At 57.6% G+C, this 25,652-nt stretch overlaps 3 protein-coding genes across 3 annotated transcripts; all 3 read right to left on the reverse strand.

Annotated features, from left to right (window-relative positions):
* Positions 1-1,147: 1,147 nt before the first annotated feature.
* On the reverse strand, positions 1,148-3,784 carry NCLIV_030520 (hypothetical protein; the record flags this gene model as incomplete). Its single annotated transcript, XM_003883248.1, has 1 exon — positions 1,148-3,784. The coding sequence occupies one exon, from the start codon at positions 3,782-3,784 to the stop codon at positions 1,148-1,150; it is 2,637 nt and encodes an 878-aa protein (XP_003883297.1).
* A 3,817-nt stretch (positions 3,785-7,601) lies between these two features.
* Positions 7,602-13,580, reverse strand: NCLIV_030530 (conserved hypothetical protein; the record flags this gene model as incomplete). Its single annotated transcript, XM_003883249.1, has 1 exon — positions 7,602-13,580. One exon carries the CDS (start codon positions 13,578-13,580, stop codon positions 7,602-7,604), a length of 5,979 nt encoding a protein of 1,992 aa, XP_003883298.1.
* A 4,668-nt stretch (positions 13,581-18,248) lies between these two features.
* NCLIV_030540 (conserved hypothetical protein) lies at positions 18,249-25,043 on the reverse strand (the record flags this gene model as incomplete). Its single annotated transcript, XM_003883250.1, has 10 exons — positions 18,249-18,335; positions 18,831-19,001; positions 19,452-19,516; positions 19,911-20,085; positions 20,508-20,658; positions 21,042-21,217; positions 21,836-21,894; positions 22,751-22,802; positions 24,223-24,253; positions 24,976-25,043. The coding sequence occupies 10 exons, from the start codon at positions 25,041-25,043 to the stop codon at positions 18,249-18,251; spliced, it is 1,035 nt and encodes a 344-aa protein (XP_003883299.1).
* Between the last annotated feature and the right edge of the window lie 609 nt (positions 25,044-25,652).

The raw sequence follows: 25,652 nt of genomic DNA on the forward strand, positions 1-25,652 counted from the left end.
ACAACGCGACCTGTGTCATTCCCATGGACGGTTACGGAATGGTAAGGTCGACTTTACGGGCGATTCTTCTCCCTGCGGTTAGCTGTCTTCAGCACGAAAAAACACATCAACTGAACCGCATTCGAGCGATACGGAGAACAGACAAAAGAAGAAAAGCGACAACTCAGAGGCCTTCCTTCTCGACACTCCTTGCCTGCACACCCCCTTCCCTTTCCTGCACACTTGCTCCCCATAAGCCACGCCTCCAACAAACAAAACAGTTTACCTGCGTCATGCCTCAAAACGGATGCAGACAAATCCGCTCCTGCGTTTGCAGGCCTCTGCCCCCGCCAGCGCCGCTAGGCAAGTTATAAATATTCTTCTACATGTCAGCATTACTAGATATATGTGTATAGTTTTTTACGTAGCTAACAGAGTGGGCATATCGGTCTACGAACCAGTACATGAGAAATACGCAGATACATCGTAGGTGTAGAGAGGCGTCAAGCGCAGTGTTTCAGGAGAGCGTCTGGGCGAGATGGCAGGGACGGTCAACATAAGAACAGGCGAATGCAAAGCGGCTCTGAGGCGATTGTCTCCTTCAGGTCTGTCTCCAGACCGAGACTCCCAAGCAAACGGAGTCCTTCAAAGAGACGCTCGTAGCTATCTCTCTTTAGCATGCGTAGCTATACAGACACCTCTATGTTTCTCTGAAGATGTGCTTTCCGCCGCACAAAGCAGACACATGGAGAGACTACCAGTCGACCGCCTTCTCTACTGGTCTCCGTGTTTCTCTCCGGCCCGCTGCGGGACGTGCAGGAGAGAAAAAACACGAAAAAACAATTACGCGAAGCCGCACTCCATTCTGTCCATCCAGATTCCCTGTTCCATCTGCGCGTTCTGGCCACGTCTGCCTCCGGCTCTCTTGCCCTTTCCTTTTCCAAAACGTGCATCTGTTCGGTTTTTTTCGGTTCTTTCTCTCAGCAAGCAGACACACGCGAGAGGCAAGGGACACGCCAACTGCGGGCCGCCTGTTGTCTCTCGAGAGCGAGGAAAACGGCTTTCTCGGAGCTCTTCCTTCGGCGCCGCGAGGCCCCAAAAGCGCGCTGAAGCAGACATCAAAGGAGCTTTTAGCTTTCAGCATTTGCCCTTCTCTCCGACTCCACCCTCACACGCACACGAGTGGTGATGCACGGGTCTCGCGTTCGTCCTTCTCCTCTCCTGTCTCCTCGTCGCCGTTCGGCAGAGCCTCGGAGGAGCATCGCGTAGCAGAGAGTCCAGGAAAAGTCGAAGGCGGGGAGCCGTGTGCACAAGAGGCGGACGCGCATGCACAGAGCAGCGAAGAACGCAAGGGAGGCGAGTCAGCCGCATCCGGCGAAGCACTTTGGTTTCCAGGCGACGCGGTGAGTTGTGCGCGAGTCTCGCACGTCTCACGCACCCACGAGGAAGGTCCGAACAGAGAACGCGAGGGAGAACAAGAGGCGCCACAACAGCCGCGCAGGGAGTTGCGGCGGAGCACTCGCCTGGGGAAGAACACGGCGCATACGCCCTCGGCGTTCGCCGGGTTCGCTGAGCTTGCATGCATCTTGCCCGAATCCCCTGGGAGAAGAGGAGCACGCGACAGCGAGGAAGAAGAGGTGTCTCCCCCGATTCGTTGCGCACGCCTCGAACCACGGCGGGAGGCGCCGCACGAGGGGAAACCCGACGCGGGATGCGTCTCGCGAGACGCCTCCGCATGCTCTCCAGCTGTTTCTTTCTCGGGAAGCGCAGAATCCGAGACACGCGGGGCCTCTGAAGAAGGCCGAAGGAAACACAGTCGAGATGAGCAAAGCAACGCTTCCTCTCTTTCCCATCTGCGCCGACGGAGGCTCCCAGTGCTCCGCGACCGCCGCACTTTGGCGCATCTCGAAGCTGCAGAAACACACCCGCCCACAGCGGGCACTTTGAGAGACGCAGCTGAGGAAGAACACGAGGGAGCAGACCACGCGGGAGAAGCCGAGGACGGAGCGGATGAGGAAGAGGGAGGAGACGAGGCTGAGGAGGCACAAGACGCGGCAGATGGGGCAGAAAATGGAGAACAAACGGAGGACGACGACGGGGAACCAGAAGAGGAAGAAGAGGCTGCCGCCGGCAACGAGGAAGACGAAGACGAAGACAGGGAACATGGCACGTGTTGCGGCTCTGTATCGCGTCGTCCACGCTCGTCTGATGCTGAGGAAGCCTCGCCTTCCTTCGTGGAGCTGCCGCTCCTCGGTGCCGTGCTGTCTGGCCTGTCCTTCCCTCGCATCGTCTTTTCTTTTCCCCGTTTTCGTGCTCCGCTCTCTTCGCTCGCTCCGGTCTCCTGTTCACCTCCCTCTGGCGCCTTCTCTGCCGTCTCCTCGTTCTCGAGAAGCGGAGCTGTTGTCTCGTTTCGTGTGTCGTCGCGTGTGTCTTCCTCGCTTGCTGTTCCGTCCTTCTCTTTCGCTGCGTTCTCTTCCTCCAGGGTGTCTTCCTCTCGGCTTTGCTCCTTCTCACTGTCGCTCGGTGCGTCTTCCGCGCGGCCCCTGCATTCCTCGTGCTCCTCGACTCCGCCATCCGACGGAGTCCCCCCATCCGCAGGAGACAGACGCCCGTCCGCTCGCACACAGCTGCCCGACGCCTCAGCCGCTGGCTGGCCGAGTGTACATACACCAGCTCCATTCTCTCCTGTCTTCGCCCCTTGCGTCTCTGTTTCTGCGTCTGGCGCCCTTCTGTTCTCTCGATCTCCCTCCTCTCCTGTGTCTTCCTTGGCTCTCGTTTCCTGTCTTTCTGCTGCCTCTTCCGCCTGCGTCTCGTCGCACGCCTCATGACTCTCTCCTTCCCCCGCGCACGCTTCTTTCCTCGGCTGCTCCAGAAACTCCCGCTTCACTCCTTCTCCGGCCTCCTCTTCGGCAGCCGCTGCCTCCCCATCCGTTGTCGCTTCCGCACACTCTGAGGCTTCCTCGTCTCCGTCTACGCTCAGTTTCAAGACTCGCCGCACTTGCGCAAGACTGAGCATGGCGCCCGGAGCTCGGCCTCTCACCCGAATCGAGTTGTAGTGTTCGTGGTGGACGTGGAAGGCGAGCTGCACACACGGCTGTGCCTCCGAGAAGTTCTCCATCTTGCAGATGCTCCAGTCTTGCTCTTCGCCTGGTTCGTGCGTCGTCTCCGCCTCGCAGCTTTCCTCTCTTTCCACGTCTTCCGCGTCGTCTTCCTCCCGCCCGCGATCCCGCCGGAGGTTCCGTTTCTTTCCGCCCTTCTCGACTGCTCGGCCTTTCTTCTTGCCTTGCTGCTTGCGGCCTCGATGCCCGCCAGCCATGCCGTGCCACGGCGCGTCTTCGCCAGGCGCATTCGCCACGTGGATGAAAAGACTTACTTGGTACACCTGACTCAGCGCCTGCAGCTCCATCTGGCTGCCCCAGGTCCCAAGGCGGCGCATGCGGCTGACATACTTTTTGAAGCTCTCTTCTTCCTCGGCCAGAAAGCACTTGAAGTCCTCTGCATGCGCTTCGATGTAGTCCACGGCCTTCTCCCGGTACTCGCGGTGGCGCTCCTGCTCGCCGCAGTGCTGGTCCGCAAAGGCGCGAAAGAGACAGTTGCCGTCCGGAGCAATGAGTTCCAGCTCGAGGCCGTACGCCTCCAAGTGCGACGCGAAGGACGAGGCCAACGGCGCGCTTCGAGTCCCCTTCCCTTTCTTCTCGCGCCTGTCTCCCTGGCAGTCTTCTCTATCGGATTCTTGTCGCCTCTCCTTCGCGGACTTTCCGCGAACCGCCTGCCGACCGCGCGTGTTTTTTTTCTTCGATCCCATCTCGAGAGAGAGGCCGATCAACCAGGAGCGGAACTCGGGAAAACGAGGAAACAAAGGCGCGGGATAGCGGGAAGCAGTGACTGCTTCCAGAGAGACAACGAGACGCCTCACACAGCCAACGCGGCAAGGCACGCCAAGAAAGAGATGGAAGACAGAAGAACAGAACCCTGAGGAAGACGAGGGAGAGGAAGACGAGGAAGAGGAAGACGAGGGAGATGTACCCCTCCTCCTTGCGATAGCGCCTCTGAGCCAGGCGCCTGTCCTTTGTGTCCTCCGTCGCTTTGCAACTCCTCTGATGTAACCGGAGACGTAGAGGGTAAGCTGAGAGAAGAGGAAGAAGAGGAGGAAAGACAACAGACCACCAGTCAAGAAGAACGCGAGGTGTGCACACATGGAAAGAAGGGGGGCGGAAAGCAACGAGTGGCGGGGAGAGAAGAAGAGATCTTTGTCAAACCCAACGCGGGAAACGCAGCGCGAACACTATGCATGATGCTCTCCACCCTTTCTTCGCGTTTCAAATCGGAGCACCGCTCGTGCAGCGTACATCCGGCAGCGCCTGGCGCGGAGAAAACGCACAACCGTACGGCAATCCATGGAACAAGGGGTGATGCAAAGGGAGAGAGAAGGGAGAGAAAAGTGAACGGAAGCGGAGAGAGGCGCAGCTACAGCGCGAGACCGGCACGGCCGCGCGTCTTTGCTCGTTCACAAGCTCGCGGCAGAATGGCAATTCCTGGCATTCCCCCTCAACAAAGTGCTCGGCGCAGTGCAGCAACAGAAAAGACTTAAAAAGAGAAACACGAAAAGCTTGCGTCTTTCCCTCTTCTTCGAAAACAACAAGAGGGAGCCGGAGGATCGCTCGCCTCAGAGCAGGAGGTGGGAATACTGCGCTTTTTTCTTCCGATTTTCCCCGTTGCCTGCGACACGTTTCGATGTCTTTCGTCGTCGACTCTCCCGACCTTTTAGAATCGCCACGGCTTCTTCGTCAGGGCAGAAAGGGGACAGAAGAAAAACTGGGATTCAGGAAAGAGGGGAAAGTGGCAAAAAATTCGACAAAAAGCACGGAACAAAAGCCGCTAAACGAGCGGAAGGAACGGCAGCACGGCGCAGGTGACGTGGCGCAAGCGTTCGCGGAAAAACCCGCGGCAGAACAGAAAAAAGAGCAACATCGACATGGAGCATGCGGAGTCGCTGAGCCTCCAAGGAAATTCCACTCTTCTGGTTCTTCGTGCCACAGTCTCATCCATGTCGTCTGTTTCTAAACATTCTTGTCCGTGTCCCCACCCTTCCTCTGACTCTTCTTTTCCAGCTTCTTTGTCTCCTGTTACTTCTCTCGTCCGAATATCGTGTAGCGATTCTTCAAGTGTCGCTTCGCGGAACTTCCGCTTGCGCCGCTTGTCTTTCTAGCCTGCTCATTGAGCCCTCTCGTCTCCTCAGTGAACTCACAGAGAGCCTCCGAGCAACTGATGCAGAAGCCTTTTTTTTCGACCGCAACGGAAAGCTAGAAGGGACTTGCAGGGTGGCAGAACAGTTCCCTTCCCCTACAGACCACGCACTGTGAAAGCGAAGCGTACCAGCTTGCCAGAGAAAATTTCAGTGTCTGCCTGCCTCATTGGCGCTGATGTCGAACACTGCTTACATTCGCGACAGTCGGGGGCCTGGAGAAGTGTTTCACAGTGGCGAACACGCGAGAAACGGAAACAAACAGAACGTCATCCGACTGTCGGTGGTTGTACGTACACCTGGGAGTCGCTCTGCCAGTCCACAGAAATAGGTCGATTGTATAAACCTATTAATCGCATTTTGTAATGTGTAACACGGAATTCTTTCTGGACTTCTCACATAGTGCACATGATGAGGGTTTTGTGCTTGAGACCTAGGAGGTATTCAAGATGCGACACTCGCCTGACGTTTACCTGTGGCGAATCAAATGCCGTCTAGAAGTCCACACACACACACATACTCGTCGGTTTTTTTTCTAGCCCAGGAAGAGGAACTCCACGTCGAACTGCGGTTCTATGCTGATGGGCCTCCTCATCATGAAGGAGGGGTTGCTTTCACAGCTCGCGGCCTACTAGAAGTGGCGGAAGGAACATTGATATGTTATTCAGTGTCATTGGAGATAAACCCAGATTTAGCATTCATCTACAGCTCCGTTGTTTCTTATTTTTGGGGGGCATTGGAGCCAACGCACAGGTCAACCCTTACTACGTACCTCACGATTTAGTGTCAGGTTTGACATTCTGTACGGACCGATTTAAAACCGTAATGTCCTTGTCGTTTATATACATATACTACTGGCCGTCAAGCTCCTTGTATCTATGTCGCTCACCGCGTACTTAGTATCGGACCCAAAGACTCTACTAAAACACTTCGACTTGGTTGCGACGTAGAAAACGTGCTGTGTTCGTTCGATGTCCGATGATACAACAAATCGTCTCCGCGGCTCTGAGTCTGCAGATGCACAACTGGAGGGGGCGTCTGGCATTCGCGTTACGAGGTCTCCGCAATTGTAAATGCCATCGGCCCCTCTCACAGTCTCTGCCTCTTCTTTCATGTGACCGTCTGCATCAGAAACAGCAAATGTACAGATATAGATGCATCCGGATCTATATCTATACGCTTGCCTGTATCTATACACATAACATTCTCGCTACATGTACATATATATATATATATATATACACGCGTAAACGCGTGGATGCATGTGCTGGAGACGTGAGGTGTCGACTGTTTCGTTGTTGCTAGGTGAGAGTCACCCAGACCGTTTTGGGAGCGCATTTTTTGAAAACGTGGGGACGAGAACGCATGCATTCCCGTTCAGTCGATGTGGAGACTCAGGCAGGCCGCTTTGCCGGATGACTCCCCCGAACGGGCGAGTCTGTGTGAAGCACAGCAAACTGGACAGCGGCGAGACGAGCTGGCCCACACCCCTTTGAAATAAACCAGGACAGGCCGATCGAAGCACGAAGCCACAACCGCAGATGTGCGTGGACACGAAAACTTTCCTCGATGATGACTGGAAATTTCCCACTGCAGAAACTCAGAGGTCTGCAGCGAAGCGGTCGCGCGTGAGACACCTCATAAGCCGCCTCAAGAGACAAAGATGGGACACATTTCTCCGATGGAAACCAGATCTAACCTTTACTGCGAAAGGCAGCAGAAAGGGCGACTGAACCTTAAGCACGCAAAAAAGCGATTTTGTGAGGATCCCTTTCTGCCATTGACAAGACCTAGTCGCGTGTTGGATACACCCAACCAAAAACAGATACGCTCTTCCACGGCTTGTCCGCATGCAGACCTCGTCTTTTACTCTTTCTCTCTCTATCCGTTTGCCTGCGCTTCCCTCGCGATCGTCCCTCTTCTTCCACTTGCAATGCCTCGCGCTCTGCCACTCACGTGTGCCGCTGTGCGTGAACGCGCAGTCTGGAGAAAACATCACAACTCTTTGTTTTCTTGGCCTCTTCTTCCCCTTTGTCAGGCAGCGCCAACCTACATTGCCACGACCAGGAGTGGCTGGCGTCCCTCCTGGATCTACACACCAACAAAACAGGAAAGGCGAACCCGTCCAGACATACACGGATGAACGTTCATCGACGCGAGGGGGACGTGCCCATGCACACGCGAGATAATAAGCCTTTCTCTCCAGGGAGAGATGTGGCCCCAGTGGAGGCCCAGTTTCCTCCCGGCCGTCTCTCGCCAGTTTTGCGACGAAAAGCAAGAGACAGCTCGGCACAAATCTACTCACATCAACTCAACAAAAGGGACATGTATATTTCCATGTATATGTCTGACAGCGAGTTTGTACGCCTGGCACGCGTTAGTGCCTCACCGGCCTCCGGCGCATTTCAAGCACTCGACTGCCCTCAAGAATGGTTGCCAGTGTGTTGTCGACAGCCTTTGCCTCCTCGTCTCTCGACTTGTGCTCTCGCCGACGGCCTCGTCCCTTGTGTGCATACGAGAAGAAACAGGTTCGGGGTTCCACCTCCAACCTGCCGTTGACTCGTTCTGCCTCTCCGGCGCCTCGTCGGTCTCCCTCACTGCCCGTGTGCCTCCTCGCTATGGCGTTCCCAGAAAACGCATGCGGACGCGAGAACAGAGCCGACGGTTCGACAGGCGCACCCTGGAGAGAATACGGCGGAGCAGAGAGTGGGAGAAAAGGGACACTCGGCCTCGGCCGGCTGGGCAGACGCGGCGAGAAGTTTTTGAGATGAGTCGCATCGACGTGGGCACGCACGAACGGCGTCTCCTCGCTCTGAACTTGTGTCCCTCCGCGCCCGGAGACTGCAGAGCAAGGCGAAGAGACAGGTGTGGACCACGAAGTCGCGGGGAAGCCACCATTGGCGGCGCACGGGTAGATAGAAGACGCCGAGGACACTGTGGAAAACGAGGAGATCGACGGACTCGTGTAGAAGGATCCAGAGGAGGAAGACGGCGAAAGCGCGCAGGAGGTGAGAGACTCCGAGGGGGTCATCGACGTCAACGAAACGGAGAACGGGGAAGCTAACGAAGATGAAAGGACAGGAGCGCACGAATGCGAGAGCCTCGGAAACGACGTGCGCTTGTGTCTTCTCGCTCCTCGTGCAACCGCACCACAGACCTCGTTCCCCTTGCGCGAGCCGGGGTCCACGTCGTTCTGCTGACGCCCCTGCAGGCGATAGGTGCCTTCGTTCGTCTCGACGCGACTACACGCGTGGTGCATCCGTTCGTCAACCCGCCTCGAAACTTTCGCGCATCCACTTCGCTGCGTCTCGCCTCTATCGTCTTGTCTTCCGTCTCTCCCCGGAGCGTACTCCTGAGCTGCGATCGCGACTCCCGTTCCCGGACACGCCCTCACCGCCTTGCCTTCCACGTGCGTGGGCTCCGCATATGTGCATGCACTTCCAAACGCGTTCCCGCTCTTCCCCTCTACCCGTTCGCCACGGCCTCGCCTACCCCGCCCGCCTTTTGCCCCGTGCTCGGCGCCGAAAGACCCCAGGCACGGCCCTTCCGTTGTCGGAAGCCCGACTGGCCGTACATACACCTCACGCTCTGTCTGCGGCAGAGGCGAAGGGACATCGCCCTGCGTCGACTGCCTGTCGCTTTGCCCGCTCGTTTGGTACGTTCTCGCGCCTCTATCGCGGTCGCCGCGCCTGTCTGGGATACGCGGCGCCTCAACTGCGCTCGGCCCGTTGGATGAACCCGCCGAGAGTCTCCCTTCGCTGACAAGTCTTCCCGCCTGCGCCTTGCCTCGCCTCCTCTCGACATCCAGGTCTGCGGGCCGGACCCACGGCGGCATTGGCCCCAGTGCTGGGAGCCTCCATCCCGCAGTCTGTCTTTCAGGCCCGAGTGCTTTTCCCTCCTGCCGACCCTCGCTGTCCCCTGCATGCATCCGCGTACCAGCCGCCTCGCCGTCTCTCTGCACGCAGAAGGTTGAGTGTCGCATGCCTCCAGGCCAGAGTAGGCCTTCGCCTTCCGCCACACCGGGTCCTGGCGCCGAATCGGCAGAGAGACGTGTGGAGCTCGTACTGCGGCGAGGCGGCACCGGACAAAGAGCGTTTCGCTCGTCTCTGTCGACGAGGAAGAAGCTTCGCTCGACCCTCGCGGCGTCCTTTTCCTGCTTCTGGAGGCGTTCGCGCGAGGCGACCGCCCCGGAGGGTGAAACTCCTCCGGCCTCCGACCCGTAAGAACACCAGCGCAGGTTCGGCTCGGCCTCTGCCGGGACTGGAGCCTCTCGCCGTCTCCTGGAGTCTTGAGGCTCGCCTTTCCGCAGCCCCTGGCGCGGTCGGAGGCCGCTGCGGCGCTCCTCCCCGCTTCCCTCGGCGCCTACCGGCATGCAGGCAAGAGGAAGCGGCGGATAGTGAACCAAACTGCATGCGACGCACCCGTCATCTCGCCTCGACGCAGGCGTCTGGGCGCGTTCTGAGTGTCCGGCTGCAACAGGCGAAAACGCAGCCAAAGAGACAGGCCTCCTGGGGAAGGGGGAGGACGGCCACACGACCCGAGGAGAGACTGGGGGCATCGGGGGCTGTGCGTTCATCTGCGCCGAAGGCGCGTAGGCAGGCGGCGCAGGTAGCGGAGGAGGAGGCTGCACAGGGACCAAGCCGAAGCAGGGAAGAGAGAGTGGCCGACCCGACGGCGGATACGCCCCTGCTGGGAGGGGTGGGCCAGCAGGCACCCGGTGACGAAGGCGCGGAGGCGGAGCCGAGAGAAGCGGGGACCTCGCCGCACAGGGGGACACGGGAACGGCCCACCCGCGGCTGCGATGGTTTCTCTTGGAAGTCTTCTTCTCTTTCACTTCGCCGCCACGCTGCAGCTGACTCACGTCGCCGTAAGCCGAGGCCGAAGGCACCTGCGGGGGATCCGGAACCGGACTCCAGAGAGGAAACGCGTTTCCGTTCCCTATGGGCTCTCTCGGGATCTCCCGAGTCTCGGAGACCCGCGCCTGTCTCTGGCCTGGAGCGAGCATGCTTGGCGGCACGAAAAGCGGAGGCGCTGGACAGCCAGAAACGTCGAGCGAAAGTCGGCCCGCACGTTCGCGGTCAGAACCTCGCCATCGGTCTCGCTCTGTTGGGCCTTCGGGGCCACGTCCTTCCCAAGTTCGGTTCTCTGGACCGCACCATAGCCGCCCTTCCTCCACCTGTTCTCGTGCCTCCTCTGAGCCGTGCCCCAGCGCTCTCCAGGGCTGCTCGCCGTTCACCTGGCCCTCGGTTCTCCGTTTCGGCCTCGTCGCTCTTCGGGAGTGCTCCTGGAGCCCGCCCGGCAGATCCGGCGCGCCCCTGTCCATCCACGCGTCCGCACGTTCCTCCGGTGATTTGAGGTTTCCTGGGGTAACCGACACCGATCGCTGGACCTCTCGCCAATTCTGGAGCCTCCGCCGCTCCCTCAGAGACTCCTTCCCGTGTGCGGACCAGAACCTGGCGCGCTCGCGCCCCGGTCCAGCCGCGAGGTTTGCCCCCAGGGAGACGCTGGCCACGCGCCTACGAATCCCGCTGGGGTCTGCACTGCGTCGCCCTGGAACGGCAGAGAGAGGCGCCAGCGTCTCTTGACTTCGGGGGCCTCTCCCGAGAGGCCATACAGACTCTCTGTCTCTTCTGTTCACTTTGCCGCAGCTGCGTCGGCCTCGCTCGCGGTTTGCCTTACCTCCCTCGCCACCGAATCCGCTCACAGACCCAGGCGGTAGCGTCTCCGCGCCCCACTGAGGACTGTGTCTCCCCGTCGCCGCCAGCTGTGGGGCTTCCGAAGGACCTATGCCGAAGTAAGACAAGATGCCTCGCTGCCTGGCGCTCCAGGCACTGCCGGAGGAGGCGCCATGAATGGACGGCGTCCGAGCCTCACGCACGGACCGCAGAGGCCCCGCACGCGAACCTGTGGACGAGGAAGCCGAGGCGTCGGACACGGCGTCGACGCCTGAGTCGCGCAGGTGGGACATCGGAGGGGGAAGCGCGTGCGGGCACGCCTCATTGACAGCCTCCACGCCGCTGTCTAGGATTCGGGCCCCGGAGACATCTGTCGCCGACCTGCCGTTTGCGCCGTGTGTCGCCCCTGCCTTGCCCCCGGCCCCCACCTCGGTACACACCTCCCCGGAACAGGCCCCACCAGGCGAGGGCGCGACTGACCCCTGAGCAAGGCGCAAAGCGCCCGCTTCGGCGACCCCAGCTGCCTGGGCCAGAAACGGCTCCGACGAGACGGGGACTGCGGCGCCGGCGGCCACTGGCCCACAGACGGGGTAGGGCGCGCTGCCCAAATTGGCAGAGACCCCTGCTGTCGGTTGGACATGTGGGCGGAACGGCGCGGGGAAGTTGGGGAAATAGGAGGCCCGTGGCCGAGCCGGGGTCGCGGCGTTCGGAGACACTCCCGAGTTGAACCGCGCGCCCGTTTGAGCCTGGAGCGGCGTGGCCGGAGGACCGGAACACGAGGGGAAAGACGCATCCGTCTCTGGCGGGGGGTGCGGAAATGGGGGTGTTGGGACCCCGCGGGAGAGAGATGGAGCAGGCAGAGACGAATCCAAGCCCTCGAAGCTGAAAGGCTGGCCCGGCCCTCCGAGGCGTGCGCCACGTTGCGGTGGAGGCAGCCCCCGCAGACTGCCTCTTTTCCTCTGTATGAACGACTTGGCAGATACCTGTGTCCCACCGCTTCCCTCCTGGTCCTTCCCGAGGCGGGTCCGCCCGTCTTGGATCCCCCGTTCGCTGGGCAGTGCCCCAGAGGTCGAGGCACAGACTACCGCTGCCTCCTGATTCAATGCGTTCTGTGGCCACGGACTCCGAGGCACGCCCAGCAGTTCGCCTCCAGGGTCAGCCCCGCAAGGGTTTGGTGCAGCTTCTTGACATGAACAGCCAACCTCGCCGCAGGCATCCCTGTTTAGGTCCTCGCCTTTCCGATCCGCGTCGACTCCATCTGGCTTTGCCACCACTGCGTTCGCCGTCGCCACACGCGTCCGCGGAGACCCACTGGCGCGGACAGAGGCGGCGCAAGAGCAGTCGCTCGAAGACGCAGGAGCCGGCTCCACATTGGGAGTTGTCGCTCTCGCCTCTTCGTGTCCGTGTGCGGCTGCTCTCGCCCCTTCGCGGCCTTCACCTGTCGGCGTCACTGCATCTCCAGGCCCCCCCCGGCGTCGCTTCTGGGCATTTGGACTGTCGCGCTCTTGACCTTGCACCGTCTCGCTGTCGCCTTGATCGCACCACTCTCCTCGTTCTTCCGCGTGTTTCCCCAGTGAAGGACGGCACGGCACTGCAGGAGCCAGGGGGATCTGGGAGCTCAAGGCGGGTTCGCTCGCGCCGTCGGCCGCTCCCTCGCCGTCCTGAGAGGAGTCGACACAAGGCGCCTCCGAAGCAGGGTCTTGGGAGATCGAGGCAGCAGCGTCTTGCGCGAGAAGGGGGGTCGGGGACGGAGGCACCCCACACAGAGCCGGGTGTAGATTCCGAGAAGACGCCAGCGTCCAGTACGCCTGCTCAGATGACTGAAGCCCATAGGGGACCACTCCCCTCACCATGTGTTCATACACGGCAGCAGTCGCAACGTGCTGTTGTTGCTGGGGAAGCAGCGAATAGACCGAGGGCGAGAGAAGAAAAAGAACAAACACACACGCGCCACCCCCGGCTCCTTGATCGAGGCCGACCAAGGCCGCATCGTCTCTCCCGGCAAGAGGCGACCCAGTGGGTGCTGCGCCCCTTTGGCCGTCGCCTTGACTGATGCCTCGGCCCGTTTCTAAGCCGTCGATGGACGAGCTCACACAGACGGGGACGGCTGCCGCAGAGAGCACATTCCCACTGGAATCAGCAGACACATAGAGGGGAGCGTTTGCAGAAGGGAGGAAGACCGGGAGGAAGGGAGCGCCGGAAAGCTGAGACGAGCCGTGCGTCGCGACCGCCCCAGGAGCTCCCGGTCCCCAACTTGAGGTTGCAGACGACTGACACACGGCTTGCTGGCCTGGCACCGCCGCAGAGAAGTGGAAGGCATTGTATTGCATCGGCGGAGGGGCGGAAGAGAGAAGAAGAGACGAGGAGGGATGAACCACACCAGAGGAAGCAGTCGGGAAAAAGCCGGGTGCGAGCGCCCCCCCGGCGACCGCCGCCGAGGAGACATGGGGCGCGGCAGCACACTGATGAGAAGATGCAAGAGGAGGCACGAGAGAAGACTGGCGAACCAACTCCATGCTCATGGCGTGGGGCGAGGCTTGGGGAGAAGCCGGGGACGTGTGAGCCCCAGGGATGTCTCTGTCATGGCACCGTAGGGCTGGAGACGGCAAGCAGTCGTTCAAGACGGAAGACGAAAAAACGGATCTCTTCTGTACACGGTGAAAGCTGTGGGATAGCGGCATTCTCGCGAAAAAGGTGGAGGAACAATAAAAATGAGGGGCTAGACAGCGACCTCGCAAACTCCAGATGGGATCCGGAAGAGCGAGGCAGCACTTGCTTCACATTGGCGCAGAGAGGAAGACGCAGAAAAAAACCGTCTGCGCAACAGTCCTTTCCGGCCACCGTTATCGGCAAGGGGACCGTCGGCACGACACACGGAAAAGCGTTGCCGACAATCACGTGATTTCCACGTAAACGAGGATCACTTGCCCCCGAACTTTGAGACAAGAAACCCATGCACGACGCGTTCTGTACGTAGACAAGGGAAATGTAGGCAGTTGACATGAAACCTTACTCCCTCGAAGGAAACGCGAGTCATTCACCAAATATATCCCGGAAAACGCCTGTTCGATTTTTTACAGATACAGGCGGGGGGAGAGGAACTGTGACAACGGCAAACGGCACAGAATACGAAATGACCGCAAGGCACGGAGTGTATGCCTCGGTTGCCGGGTGTGGAGACCGAAAAACCACAAATACCCGCGCTTCAGTTCAGTTTGCCAAAATACCGTAAATACGGAAAAGAACACTGTGTAAATTCCCTTGTTACTGTGCTGCTCGGCATTCCCAGAGCAACAACTGAAACCGGAAACAGTAGCCGCTGCGACCCTCAAGAACGTTCATGAGACTGTACCACCGTTCCGGCAAATGCTTACCAACACTCGCCTCTTGAAAACTTCCGGCGAGACGAACAAAAGCCACGGCTTTCCAGTTAACACGTGGCTGAAAAACTCCTGTTGTACCACCAAGGCTTTGAATAGAAGGACGAAACCCAGGGCAGCCCATACGAAAGGATGGCACGTTTTGTCTCCAAGGCAACCCCGGGGCGCGTGTAGGGTGACGGTCGCGGTGTACATACACCCCCCCACTGGCGACTGGTGCCTCGCGAAACACACCGATTTGGGTTTTCTGCGCGAGACAACCGGATACCAGTGAACCTGTACATCCTGCGTGTTCGACTGCACGGCCGAAGCAGAGGCTGCATTCCAGTTGCCAAACGGAATGTGTGACGCGAACGGACGCGCCAGGGAGGTGACTCGCCCCAAGATCGCCCTTGCCCGCAAACGAAAGCACCCCGCAAGCACACCAAAAGTGACGAGAGCCTCGCAGCGTTCCCGGGTCGGACGTGACCCTCTTTTTGCGGCGCGCAGTCGAGGAACATGGGCAGGAAAAGATATCGACGGAAACACAAAGGCAGGCTGGCGAAAGTGCAGAAAAAACGACGCTGTGACAGAATGGAGAGTTCAGACTTTTTCACCGATGATAGCTCAAGAGCGGCGGACGCAGCATGCGTTCCGGGCGAAAAGGACGAAGTGCGCCCGGTGACGTCTCTCTCAAATCTGGCGTCTCTCGTGCAAAGCGTCGTCAGATCCGGGTGGATGGCCCCTCTCCCCCTCACCCTTCCGGGGACACACATAGCATCAAAAAAGGGGGAGCTCGGTGACGTCCAGTTTTTCTGCGGCCGTCCGTCTCCTTTTTTCCGCTTCTTGTCGTCGGCTGTGCCCGCGCCAGATTCACACACGATCCTCTCCCCCTTACTCTCTGCGCTGTCCTACTGGACGGCGGGGCCAGGCGATCACTCACTTTGAGACGGCAGAATCTTGCGCGCATCTTTTGTCCTTTGCGCTCAGGGCACGGGGCAAAGACGCACCTTGCACTGACGCGATGGGTCCTTGCCAAGGGGGGTTGGTCGCTTTTTTCGGGGCAGAGGAAGCGGTGTTGTCTGTTGTGCTCTCGCCTTTCTTCCCTCGAGTCTCCGGCTTGAAGCTTTGTTTTGCGTTTCCGCAACAAAAGGCATCCTCGAAAACCGCTTCAGGCGGATCAGGGTGCCTCATTGACGTTGTGGGCAGACAGAAGCGCAATACGGGGAAGAGCGAAAACGTGTGTAGTGCCAGAAAGGCCATCTCAGATGGAACGTTCCCGGTCGCTGAGGCCGGAAGTTCGTGCTTCGTCTCCCGTCTGGAGGCGGAATGGACAGAGAGACGTCATGTGCGCTGCTGAAATGCACACACAGTGCAAAACAGTTGCTCTTACGCTGCTGGTTTTGCGAGATGTTTCTTTAGGGGAGCAGTGAGTGACAGTTGGGAGACGCAGTTTCCGAGCTTTTTGCCTCCACAGTGCAGGCAAGCGGACTTGCGTGACCAGGCTGCTCGGCACACGCCCTCTCCTCCGCTCCCGGCTTACGTTTAATTTAAGCACGTCGCACAGCTTGCGCGGAAGAGAAACAGAGCAGCGTACTCCACACGGGAATTGATGGCTTCCCTGAAAATTTAACGAGCGATAGGGTAGCCCCTGTCACACTCCGGCACTGTGGACCGCCTTCGTACTGTCACTGAGGATGTGCCCACAGCCGAAACAACGCACTTTTACCGTACGGTTTGCAAAAGTGCCTTCGGTAAGCTTAGTGAAACGCAAGATGCACCCCGGACGTAGATATGAGTGGAATCGTGGACAGTCGACCTAAATGTTTCATCGAGCATGACGAGACAGGAACAGATACAGCTACGCAAAACAGTGCCGTGGGGACAAACGGCGAGGCTTCCGAATGATGTATGCCGACTCTACAGCTACCTTTGCGAATGGAATGCACCGAGAAACCGGGCAACACCTGATCCCCTAAGCGGAGGTTTCCATGGCGAGCAGAAAATATGGTCAATCGCAGCTAACAGCCTTCAAGCGACCGTCCCAAGGCGACTATACCGGCAGAAGGCAAACAAGAAACGCACAATCGAACCGTTTAACCTGGTTGACATAACACGAAAGCGCGCCCTGCCACCGCTCACATCTCTGGAGAGAGCAGACACTGTTGAACAACCGCCGCCACGTAGGAAATTTCCTGTGTCGTGGTCTTGCAGCTGTTTCCGTGGAATTGCCTGCTGGCTAAACATGCATACACACCGTTATTGTCTAGGTTGTGGTGTTCCAGGGTGACCCCAAACAAGCATCGTGTTTTTCGCCGCAGACTGCGCTGAGGCATAGGGCGACAGTTGTTGACGCTTACTACGCCAAGCACGTCATCCCGCGTGGAATTGCGGCGAATCTAGAATCGCAAAAGTATGGAGATGACAGTAGCGTTTGGGCGTCCCTGAGACCCTGAAGTGTACATACAAAGAAACAGAGCTGCTGGAAGCCGTGGAAGAGTCTGTGGCAACCCGATGTTCTTGTCTACCGGGAACATTCGCGTGCCGATACTGCTGCACACCACAGAATGTGTTTCATGATGCTCAGTGAGGCACTAAGCGCCCCCGAGGGAAACGTGGTTCTAAAACAATTGAACGGCGTCGATCCGACCGTTTTCGACGTCGCGCCCCTGTACTCTTCGTATTGGCGCTGCAACTCACTACAGAAAGATCCCATATCTGGAGCCAGGAAGAGCTGTGAGATGAGGACTAGGAAGAAAAGGAACACACGGCTACATTCCCTGCTCCTGTGGTTTTGCAGTCCCAGTCTAGCAGGCACTCATGTCTCTGTGATTTTCCCACGATGCAACAGCCCCCTCCATCGACACACATTGGGTGGAGAAAGAAAGCTCGGCCTTGGCTGCGGCATTGCAAGATCATGTGTCAGGATGCTTGCCGTTGCCACGGCATGCGCTGTCTGGGTCTCCACGCTATATTATTAACGGAGCAGAAGAGCGCAAGCGCGTGCGACAATAAGGCCTGTGACAAACACCCGACCTGGAAGAGAGACAGAAGTCGAAGAAAGAGGGGAAGCAGCGCCTCGTGCTCCAAGCGCATAGGCATTCGAGAAAAGAAGTACACCCATACTGAGGCACAGTACCGAGCTGTGAGAAGACTTCACGCCGAGATAACCCCGTACCATGTCGAATGTGTGCTGAAAGGCGAAAAAAAACGCGCCGGCGCTCCTGTGCCTTGCGCTGAGGAAATGGCAGGGGCTTCTGCGATGCCGCTCCGCTTTTGCGAAAAAAATTGAAAATGGAAACGCGCCTCAAAACGGAGCAAAAGCGCGTGACGCTAACGCAGAGACGCGGTAAGCACTCCGCGGACTCGCAGAGAACCTCAAAAATCGAGAGAAGTGGATTACTGGACAGCAGGCCCCGCGACAAACAAGCGAAAAAACTAGGAAGGACGAACGGAAAGGACGGTCTTGAGAAACAGCGGAAAGCCCACAAAGGGCTCCCTTACACGGAAGAAGACACGGCAGAGAGAGGAAACCTCCGGGGAAAAGGCAGCAAGCCGTGAACTGGCGTAGCTCCCATGCGGGGAATTACGAACAGCCCACGGGACGGGGTCATCCCACCGAGACGACGACAAACTGAGTACGGAGACCGGCGCGCATCTACAAAAGAGCGAGGAGTTGCCAGGAAGAAAAACGGCGTGCAGCGGCGAGGCGCGTCCAGAGAGAGTGGACGAAGGTTTGGGAAGACGCGCGGGTATTCGGCGGAAACAGAATGGAAGCGAAGCAGGCGGAAGCCGGCGCGGCAAGATGCTCAGAGGCGTCTGAGGATGCTTGAGACACAGCGCAACCACCAGGACGCACAAGTTGCATATTTTCAACAGCCCGCAGAAAAGCCGCGCGAAGAGACGGCGAAACCGCCCAGACGAGAGCCGCCCCGGCAAAGATCTTTCCTCCGCATCGACAGTCTCCGGCTTTCGCTCCGCAGCCGAGACCTAGTAGTCGATTGGTTCATCCAAGTCGGAGTCTGCAGCGGAGTCCTCGTCGGCGAACTTTGCGTCGTCCTCGAATCGGAGGTCCGCCTGGCACAGTTTAGACGCAGAAAGGCAGCCGAGTCAGCGCACGGAAACTCACAGGCGACGCGAAAACGTCGAGGAGCGGAGGACAGGCAAACGCGCGGACGACGCACACCCCGATATCCCTCTCTTTGCTTGTCCCAGCTTGCTGCGGATGCTGCCGAGCTGCGCGCCTGAAGTTGCCTGCGCTCGCCTTCAGTGCAAACCCATCGCGTGCCCTACCATGCGAAGGAAGCCGAAGAACGGCGTGTTGGCTCCAATCCGCCACCGTCTCCGGAGCAACTGCAGCCGACTCTGAAGCAGGAAAGACCGGAAAGGCAAGCAAACGGATCACGAGACCCCCCACCTTCTCGTCCGCTAACTCCCGGACATTCGCGGGTTCCGCCTCACTTTCCGTCCTCCTTCCTACGTTCCTTGCTGCTCAGTTCTTCCCGCGACGTGTGTCCCTCTCTTTTCCTTTCGGTTTCCGGCCGCCTTCAAGCGGGGCGGAAGACTGCGTACCATCGTCAACTTCGCATCTCGCATGCGATGAAATTCCAGAAAGAAGGAACTAACGTCCTCGCCGCCAGGATGCGCAAACTTTCGGACCGCCTTCGGGAAGAGGCGAAGCTGGTAAGCCAGGTTTGCAAACTCCTCCTCGCTCACGTCGCCTTCCCACCCTGTTGTGAACACCTGGGAACACCACGGCAGAACCCGGAACGGTTTGAGCGGCAACGAACAAGGCGGTCATGATTTCCGAAAACCTAGCGCGAATCAGCTCAAGCACTGCTGGGGTGTGAACTGTCAGAGTCGGACACGAGAGGGAACCCTGGCGTGTGGCAACCCGGGAGGGCCGAAAACACTTCGGGGGAAAACGCAGACGGAGCAGCAGAGGGCGCCGCAGCGGGTCTTCTGATACACCGTGTTGAATACGCCGGAAAGGGGAGAGAGATGAGAGAACGCAAAAAGAGTGCATGCGGGCAACGGAGGCGAGGTGGCGCCGGAAACAGAGGAAACCGGGCTGGTGAGAAGGAAGAGAGCCGCAAACAGCGTGGGCGCGGACAGTCGAAACGGGTCAAGGGACGAAGGCGACGACAGACCAAAAACGAATGGGGCAAGATGCGTGCATGCAGACAAACCGACCTGGAACGGGCTTCTCCCAGGGAGGTAATCGAGTTGAGAATCGCAGAGAAAGAGAGCCGATCGGCCTGCGAGAAAGAGCATCCAAACATGAACCAGAGAACGTAGAAACCAAGGCGAGACCGAGACACGGCGGAAACGCGGGGAAGAAATACACAATCCACGTATACAGAGATGTACACACGTAGGGCTTCGTCTGTTTTCAAGGACCCCACATACAAACAGCGATACCTATATATATATATATATATATATATATATATGAACCGAGTGTTTGTTTGTGGAACAACCTGCATGCCCAAGTGCAGCTAAAAAGAGCGGACAGGAGAGAGAATGTGGGAGTCCGCAAAAAGGAACGAGGTCCCACAGACCGAGATAGACAGAGGGCAGGAATAATGTTTCGTAAGTTCATCTTCCTCAGACCTATATCACCAAATACACACCTGCATGCATCATCCTTACTGGCCCAAAGAAACGAACACCCAAAGAGTTGGCCGTAGTGAACGCGATTGGGGACAGCCGTCTCTTGGATCTTGGAGAGGACGACGCCAGCATCGCGTTCTGTGCGACAGAGGACGTAGCAGGTATCGCCTTGAACGCCATCCTTCCGGAATCGGAAAACGATATCCCGATGGTCCTGTGGAAGCATATACACCAGAAGTCGAATGCACGTTGTCTCACTTTCCTTCCGTCTACCGCCTGCGGCTTTCTTCACAACTTCTTTCCCCTCTCTGGCGTTTTCCTCGCTCGCTTGTCGAAGATGAGTGTCTCTCCCGTTTTTGCCGCTTCCCTGTTTCGTCTCTGATTGCGACTCGTCTACCTCAGCGCGTCTTTGTACAAATGCTCGCCGCCGCCTGCCTTTCCTGGCTTGGCCGCCTGCGTTTCCTGGCTTGGCCGCCTTCGTCTCCTGGCTTGGCCGCCTTCTCGCCTCGCCGTGTTCCGACGATCTCTCTCCTGTGTCGCCCCCTCGCGTTTCGCGCTTCTATTTCTGGCGCTTCTCAGCGTTGCGTCTGCGGTCCGTGCAACAGCGTCCGCTCCTTTTCCATTCTGCGCGCTTACCACGTCAACCTGCGCGTGCTCTCGGAGCACATCGCGAACCTCTCTCCGACCATAGGTGGGTGGTACAGGGGAGAGCGTAACAACTTTCCGCAGGTTGCTTGGGACACCCAGTCTCTGCAGATCTTCAGTCAGAAAAAAGTAACGTTCGAACCTGAAGCAAGAGACAGAAGCACGCATGCCTCGCCTTGCACGTTTGCATGCATATAGGTGCCGCTGTGCATAGAGAGCGGTTTGCCCAACTTCCTCAACGATACGCTTCTGTGCGTCTCCGCCGCCACTTCCCTTCACCCAGACACACAGACCGGTTCGCACGCAGCGATACCGGCGAGACACGAGACTGGAAACAGACCCTCCACGCGCTTGCTTACATGCCAAGAAGTGTACAGATGTGCGCGCATACACAGGTTTGCAGATATGCACGCATATATACATGAAAACATGTAAACATATCCACACGTAGACACGTCGACATGTGCACCTGAGTGCATACGAAACACGACTGAGGACGGTTGACGATTCGTGCTTCGACCGTACTCCTCAATGAGGTTTTCGACATCGTTTCGATCGCATGCAGTGACAGTCGACCCCGCGGGAAGTGTCCCAGCGAGTCGCGTCTGAAGCGCCTTGCGATCTTCCGCGGTGAGGAAAGCCGCCGCGGGGGACGGAAGAAGAACTAGGCAACGCCCGACAGTTCGCCCCAAGCGCGAACGCTGAAGAAAAATGGAAGACGAAGGAGAAGAACCTGAGGAAGGAGAGGAGGATGAAGAGGAGGAAGCAGGGGAGTCTAAGGGTGGGGGGATGGGAAGGCCCTGGAGACAAGACAACGCAGAAGGGAGACACTCCAAGGCTCATCCTCGGGTTCGGGAGGCCGATGCAGAGGAGGAGGAACCAGGGAACACAAATAACTCTTCCCCCACGGACCTAAGGCAAATGAGTCATTCTTCATAATTCACACAACCGCGTCAATGCGTAGGGGCGACGCCTACCATATCTATCTATCTATCTATCTATCAATCGATATGTCCATCTATCTATCTATCCATCTATCTATCTATCTATATAGATAGATAGATAGATATGGGTTTGCATGTCCGCAGCAAGGCAATCCACGATGGCTAGCAGTGTACGATTCCTCTCACGGAGGGGCTGTTTTTGCGTGGCACACTGTGAGAAACAACGCGTTCACGATGACACACGCGAGAGACCTGAAGAGCGACGCTGCAGTGTGGAGTAAGAGATGCAAGGCTGCTGGGCGAAAAAAGGAAAACAACGGAAGGGAAGACGGAACTCGGGTGTATCCCCAGAAGCAAGAAAATGGAAGGCCTCACCGCTCGTCCGAGGAGACTTGACAGGAGTTGAGGGTTGCTGGTCAGCTCTTGTGGGAGATCTGAGAGAAGAAACCCCTCCAGGCGATCGAATGCCGGCCTGAAGAACGTCTACAAAATACCAAAAGATGAGTGACTGCTGAGAAACATCACATATGCATATATGAATAGGTGCAATTCAACAAGTCTTTTTTTCAGTATACACGCATATGCACATACGCTTATATATGAGTATACACGTGTGTATTGATGACTATGGGGTTCACGGCGGGCCTTCGTGCGTACGCATTTCCGTCACCGAAAAGCGATACGCCAATCCCAGAGAAAATCGAATCTGGATCTTGACAGCGTTGACCACCGTCGTAAGAACTCTCCAGCGCAAGAGAGCTACAAATATACAGCAGGCTGCCCAGTCTCCCTGGTCCTTCTTTCATCGATCTTCCTCATCTATCTCTTCGTTTTCACTCGGTCCCTTTATTGAGTCTCCTGAGTCCTGCAGCATGCCTAAAGTCCATTTATCTACCTCCCTCGTTTTGCCAGTCTAAATCATTGGCCGACGTCGCTCTCTACCAATTGTTCACGCACTCAAGTGTGCCGATATATAGCCCTATTCCTTGGAAAAGAGATCTCGGTCTCTTTACAGAGACACATGCATGCACAGAAAACTCGGTCTCTTTACAGAGACACATGCATGCACAGAAAACTCGTGGCAGGGGTGCAAGTGCACTGGACACGGTCACAGAGCAGTGGCGAGAGGAGGGGAAACAGAAGGCGAACACGCAGAAGTCTCACAGTGCGTGCCGCCAGAGAGTGCAAGGCTACACGTACTGGATGTCGACAGAGTCTCGGGTTAACGCTGAGAATCTTCGCCGCTGCACAGCCAGGGGTTTCTCGCCTTCACTTTCCCGGGCGGCGGACCGAGAGGCTGCTTGCCAAGAGGCACTGAAACAGTGCGAGGCGCAGAAGGCAGCTGTACCAGCCGAAGGAGAGGACGAACATGAGGAATCACAGACGGCGCAGGGAGACGAGGACTGCGGAGAGCAAAGAGCAGAAGCTGTGCCCCGTCTCGAGAGACAGGCCGCCAGACCCCGAGAAGAGACAGTCGGCAAGTGAAGGACGGATGAGAATCCAGTGCTTCCAAAGCCCAGAGACAAGGGAGAAGAGAAAGAGGAAAAAGACGAGGAAGGAGAAGAGAAAGAGGAAAAAGACGAGGAAAAAGACGAGGAAGGAGAGGAGGAAAAAGACGAGGAAGGAGAAGAGGAAAAAGACGAGGAAGGAGAAGAGGAAAAAGACGAGGAAGGAGAAGAGGAAAAAGACGAGGAAGGAGAAGAGGAAAAAGTCGAGGAAGGAGTAGACGAAAAAGTCGAGGAAGGAGAAGAGGAAAAAGTCGAGGAAGCAGAGGGATTGCACTGGGAGTAGCGCCAGAGAGTCGGGGAAAAGTGATATGGTAGCAGGTTTCTCTGGGGTTTTCCTGGTGGGTTAAGAGAATGAAGAGAACAAGGGGAAACCCTTGTCCTCACAGGTGAGAGAGGAAGCAGAGGAGACATTTTGATGTGGAAAAAAGTACAGGGAGTTTGTGGTGATAATCCCGGGAGACTACAGAGAGGAAGAGGGGTGAGGGTCAGGAACATAAACGCTGGCGGGAAAGAGAAGAAGGCGAAAACACTTTCAGGCATTCCTGTCTTTCTCGTTCTCTCTCTTTCTCTGCTTTCGCTTCCCTCGGTCTTGGCTGCCTGTGATTTCTCTTTCGTCTGTATACGCGGAGTCACTTTGTCACAAACGCGACACCGGCTTTTCGTCCTTTCGCTGCGTCGCGCTTGTCCATCCTGTTCGGGACATTCGCGCCAACGAAAACCGTTCCTTTTTTCAGCCTTCCATCGGAGCTCCTAACCGTCCCCGACCCACGGGCTTTTCTCTCCACTGCTTTCCCGAGTCGCACACGCACTCCCGCACAGAGAGACACCGCAACCGACTGCATGCGCACAGGAGTAAAGGCGGGCGGTTCGTCCTCGGCAGCCCTAGTTTCCGTTCTGAGTTCCGAAACGGTCTCGGGGCTCTTCCTTCGCTTTGGCCAGATCGAGAAGGAAAAAGAGGGAGCAGAGAAGGAAACGAAAGAAACGAGCGGCGGCACGCGGCGGTGACTCGGCCTCTAGTTTCCGCATGCACGGCCGAGACTCGAACAGCCCCAAAATCCGGTGAACCTTCCGCGCCCGCCACAGGGGCACAAGCAACCTGCACAAGGCTGTCACCTCTTCGTCGAATGAGGCCTTGGCGTCAATTCAGTGAAACGCGGAAAACCGGCCGGAGAAGACGCATCCGGTGTGCAGTTCGTCCGCATGCGAAGGGAAAATCTTGTGGCAGCGAGGTAGCGTAGGTTGGGGTGTACGTACACCGCAGTCGGCAGCTTTGCTTCTCCGGGCGCTGTAGGAACTAGCGGAAAAGGAAAGGAACCATTTCAACAGCGTGCAGGTCATTCGTGGCAGCGTGCGTGGGATGAAAGAGACCCGTGTCACAAGAACGGGGTTGGGAAGTTGCAGTTGCGGCAGCGAGATTGCCGCGCTCCTGTTATCGGAAACCAAACAGCCGGTGGAGGGAGGTGTTCGCACGCGAGCGTCAGAACCACGACGCCACAGCATTGTGAAATACGAAACACACAATGCATTGCTGGGGTGAAACAAGGTTCACACACCGATCGATTTGCCCAGCTGTGAAGAGCTTATGTATATGTGTGTATCTACGGGATTCCCACACAAACATTTGGGAACATGCAACATATCAGGCTTTGTGTCTTTTAGCCCACCGGTCTCTAGGCACTGCCCACATCGAAAACTGTGTCCCAGACTTCACCGCTCGTGTTGCACTGCTTCCTATTCCCGTTTCTTCGCCCGCTCCTCTGACTCCATTAGAGCAGGACGGCGCCAATCTCGCGCCCGTGGGAGCTGCTTCGATTCTCCACTCCTTTTCCGCCTTAAGCGGAGACCACATTCGCTCTTCTGCAGTCTCCCCGCGAGCAGTTGGAACGTGAAGTTTCCTGGGAGCATTCTAGACCAAACAGGAGCTCGCCAGGCCGCGGGAATCTGATTTTTAGAGTTTGGGGACCAGTCGCCGCTCGCGCCCGTGTGCCACAGCTACAAAAGACTTACAGTTTAGAAGCCTGAGGCGCCCACCGAGCGAGCACGCGCGACGCCTCCGGAGACAGAGCATTCTCCATACACCCAGGTCCGCGACGTGCATGTGTAGTAGCACGCCTCGCCTCGCTCTCGATACGTACCGAAGCGTAGACAAATGCGAGCGACTCGACGTGGATGCAGATCTACAGCTTGCGTGGATTTTTTATCCTTTGACGGGAGAGTTAGTGAACGCAATCGAACGAGAAAAGCTTTGGGGCCAAAACATGTTTCTCCTGACGCGCCAAGTGCAACTGAATTTATCTATTTTCTGTGCGTAGAATAGTGTACCTGTCTCCCGGAGCAGCGTGAAAACACCTTGAGAGGCCTTTGCGCTGCCTTCCGTGGTCCTGTTTGGATTCGACAAAACGTGAGGCGAAGCCTCAAGCAGTGCGCGCCGCGCTTGTTTCGGATCCGCGAACACGCGAATTTTGACATACCACGCGTTTGAAAACATACTCAGCGCGTGGGTAAGTCCTCCCTCGGAACACACCGCAAAACTCTCGCGGTCCGGGTCCGGTCTCCCACGCCCCGCCACCGCCCACACATTTTCTCTGTTTTCTCGTGCCGCACTCTCTCGCCTTTCTAACCCGCCTTCAGTGTGCCTCGGTTTTCTCAAAGAGGCTCCTCGGTGCGGCGTGCCCGCGCGTCAT

Source organism: Neospora caninum, chromosome VIII (genome assembly GCF_000208865.1).
Source record: "Neospora caninum Liverpool complete genome, chromosome VIII".
Taxonomy (NCBI): Eukaryota; Apicomplexa; class Conoidasida; order Eucoccidiorida; family Sarcocystidae; genus Neospora; species Neospora caninum.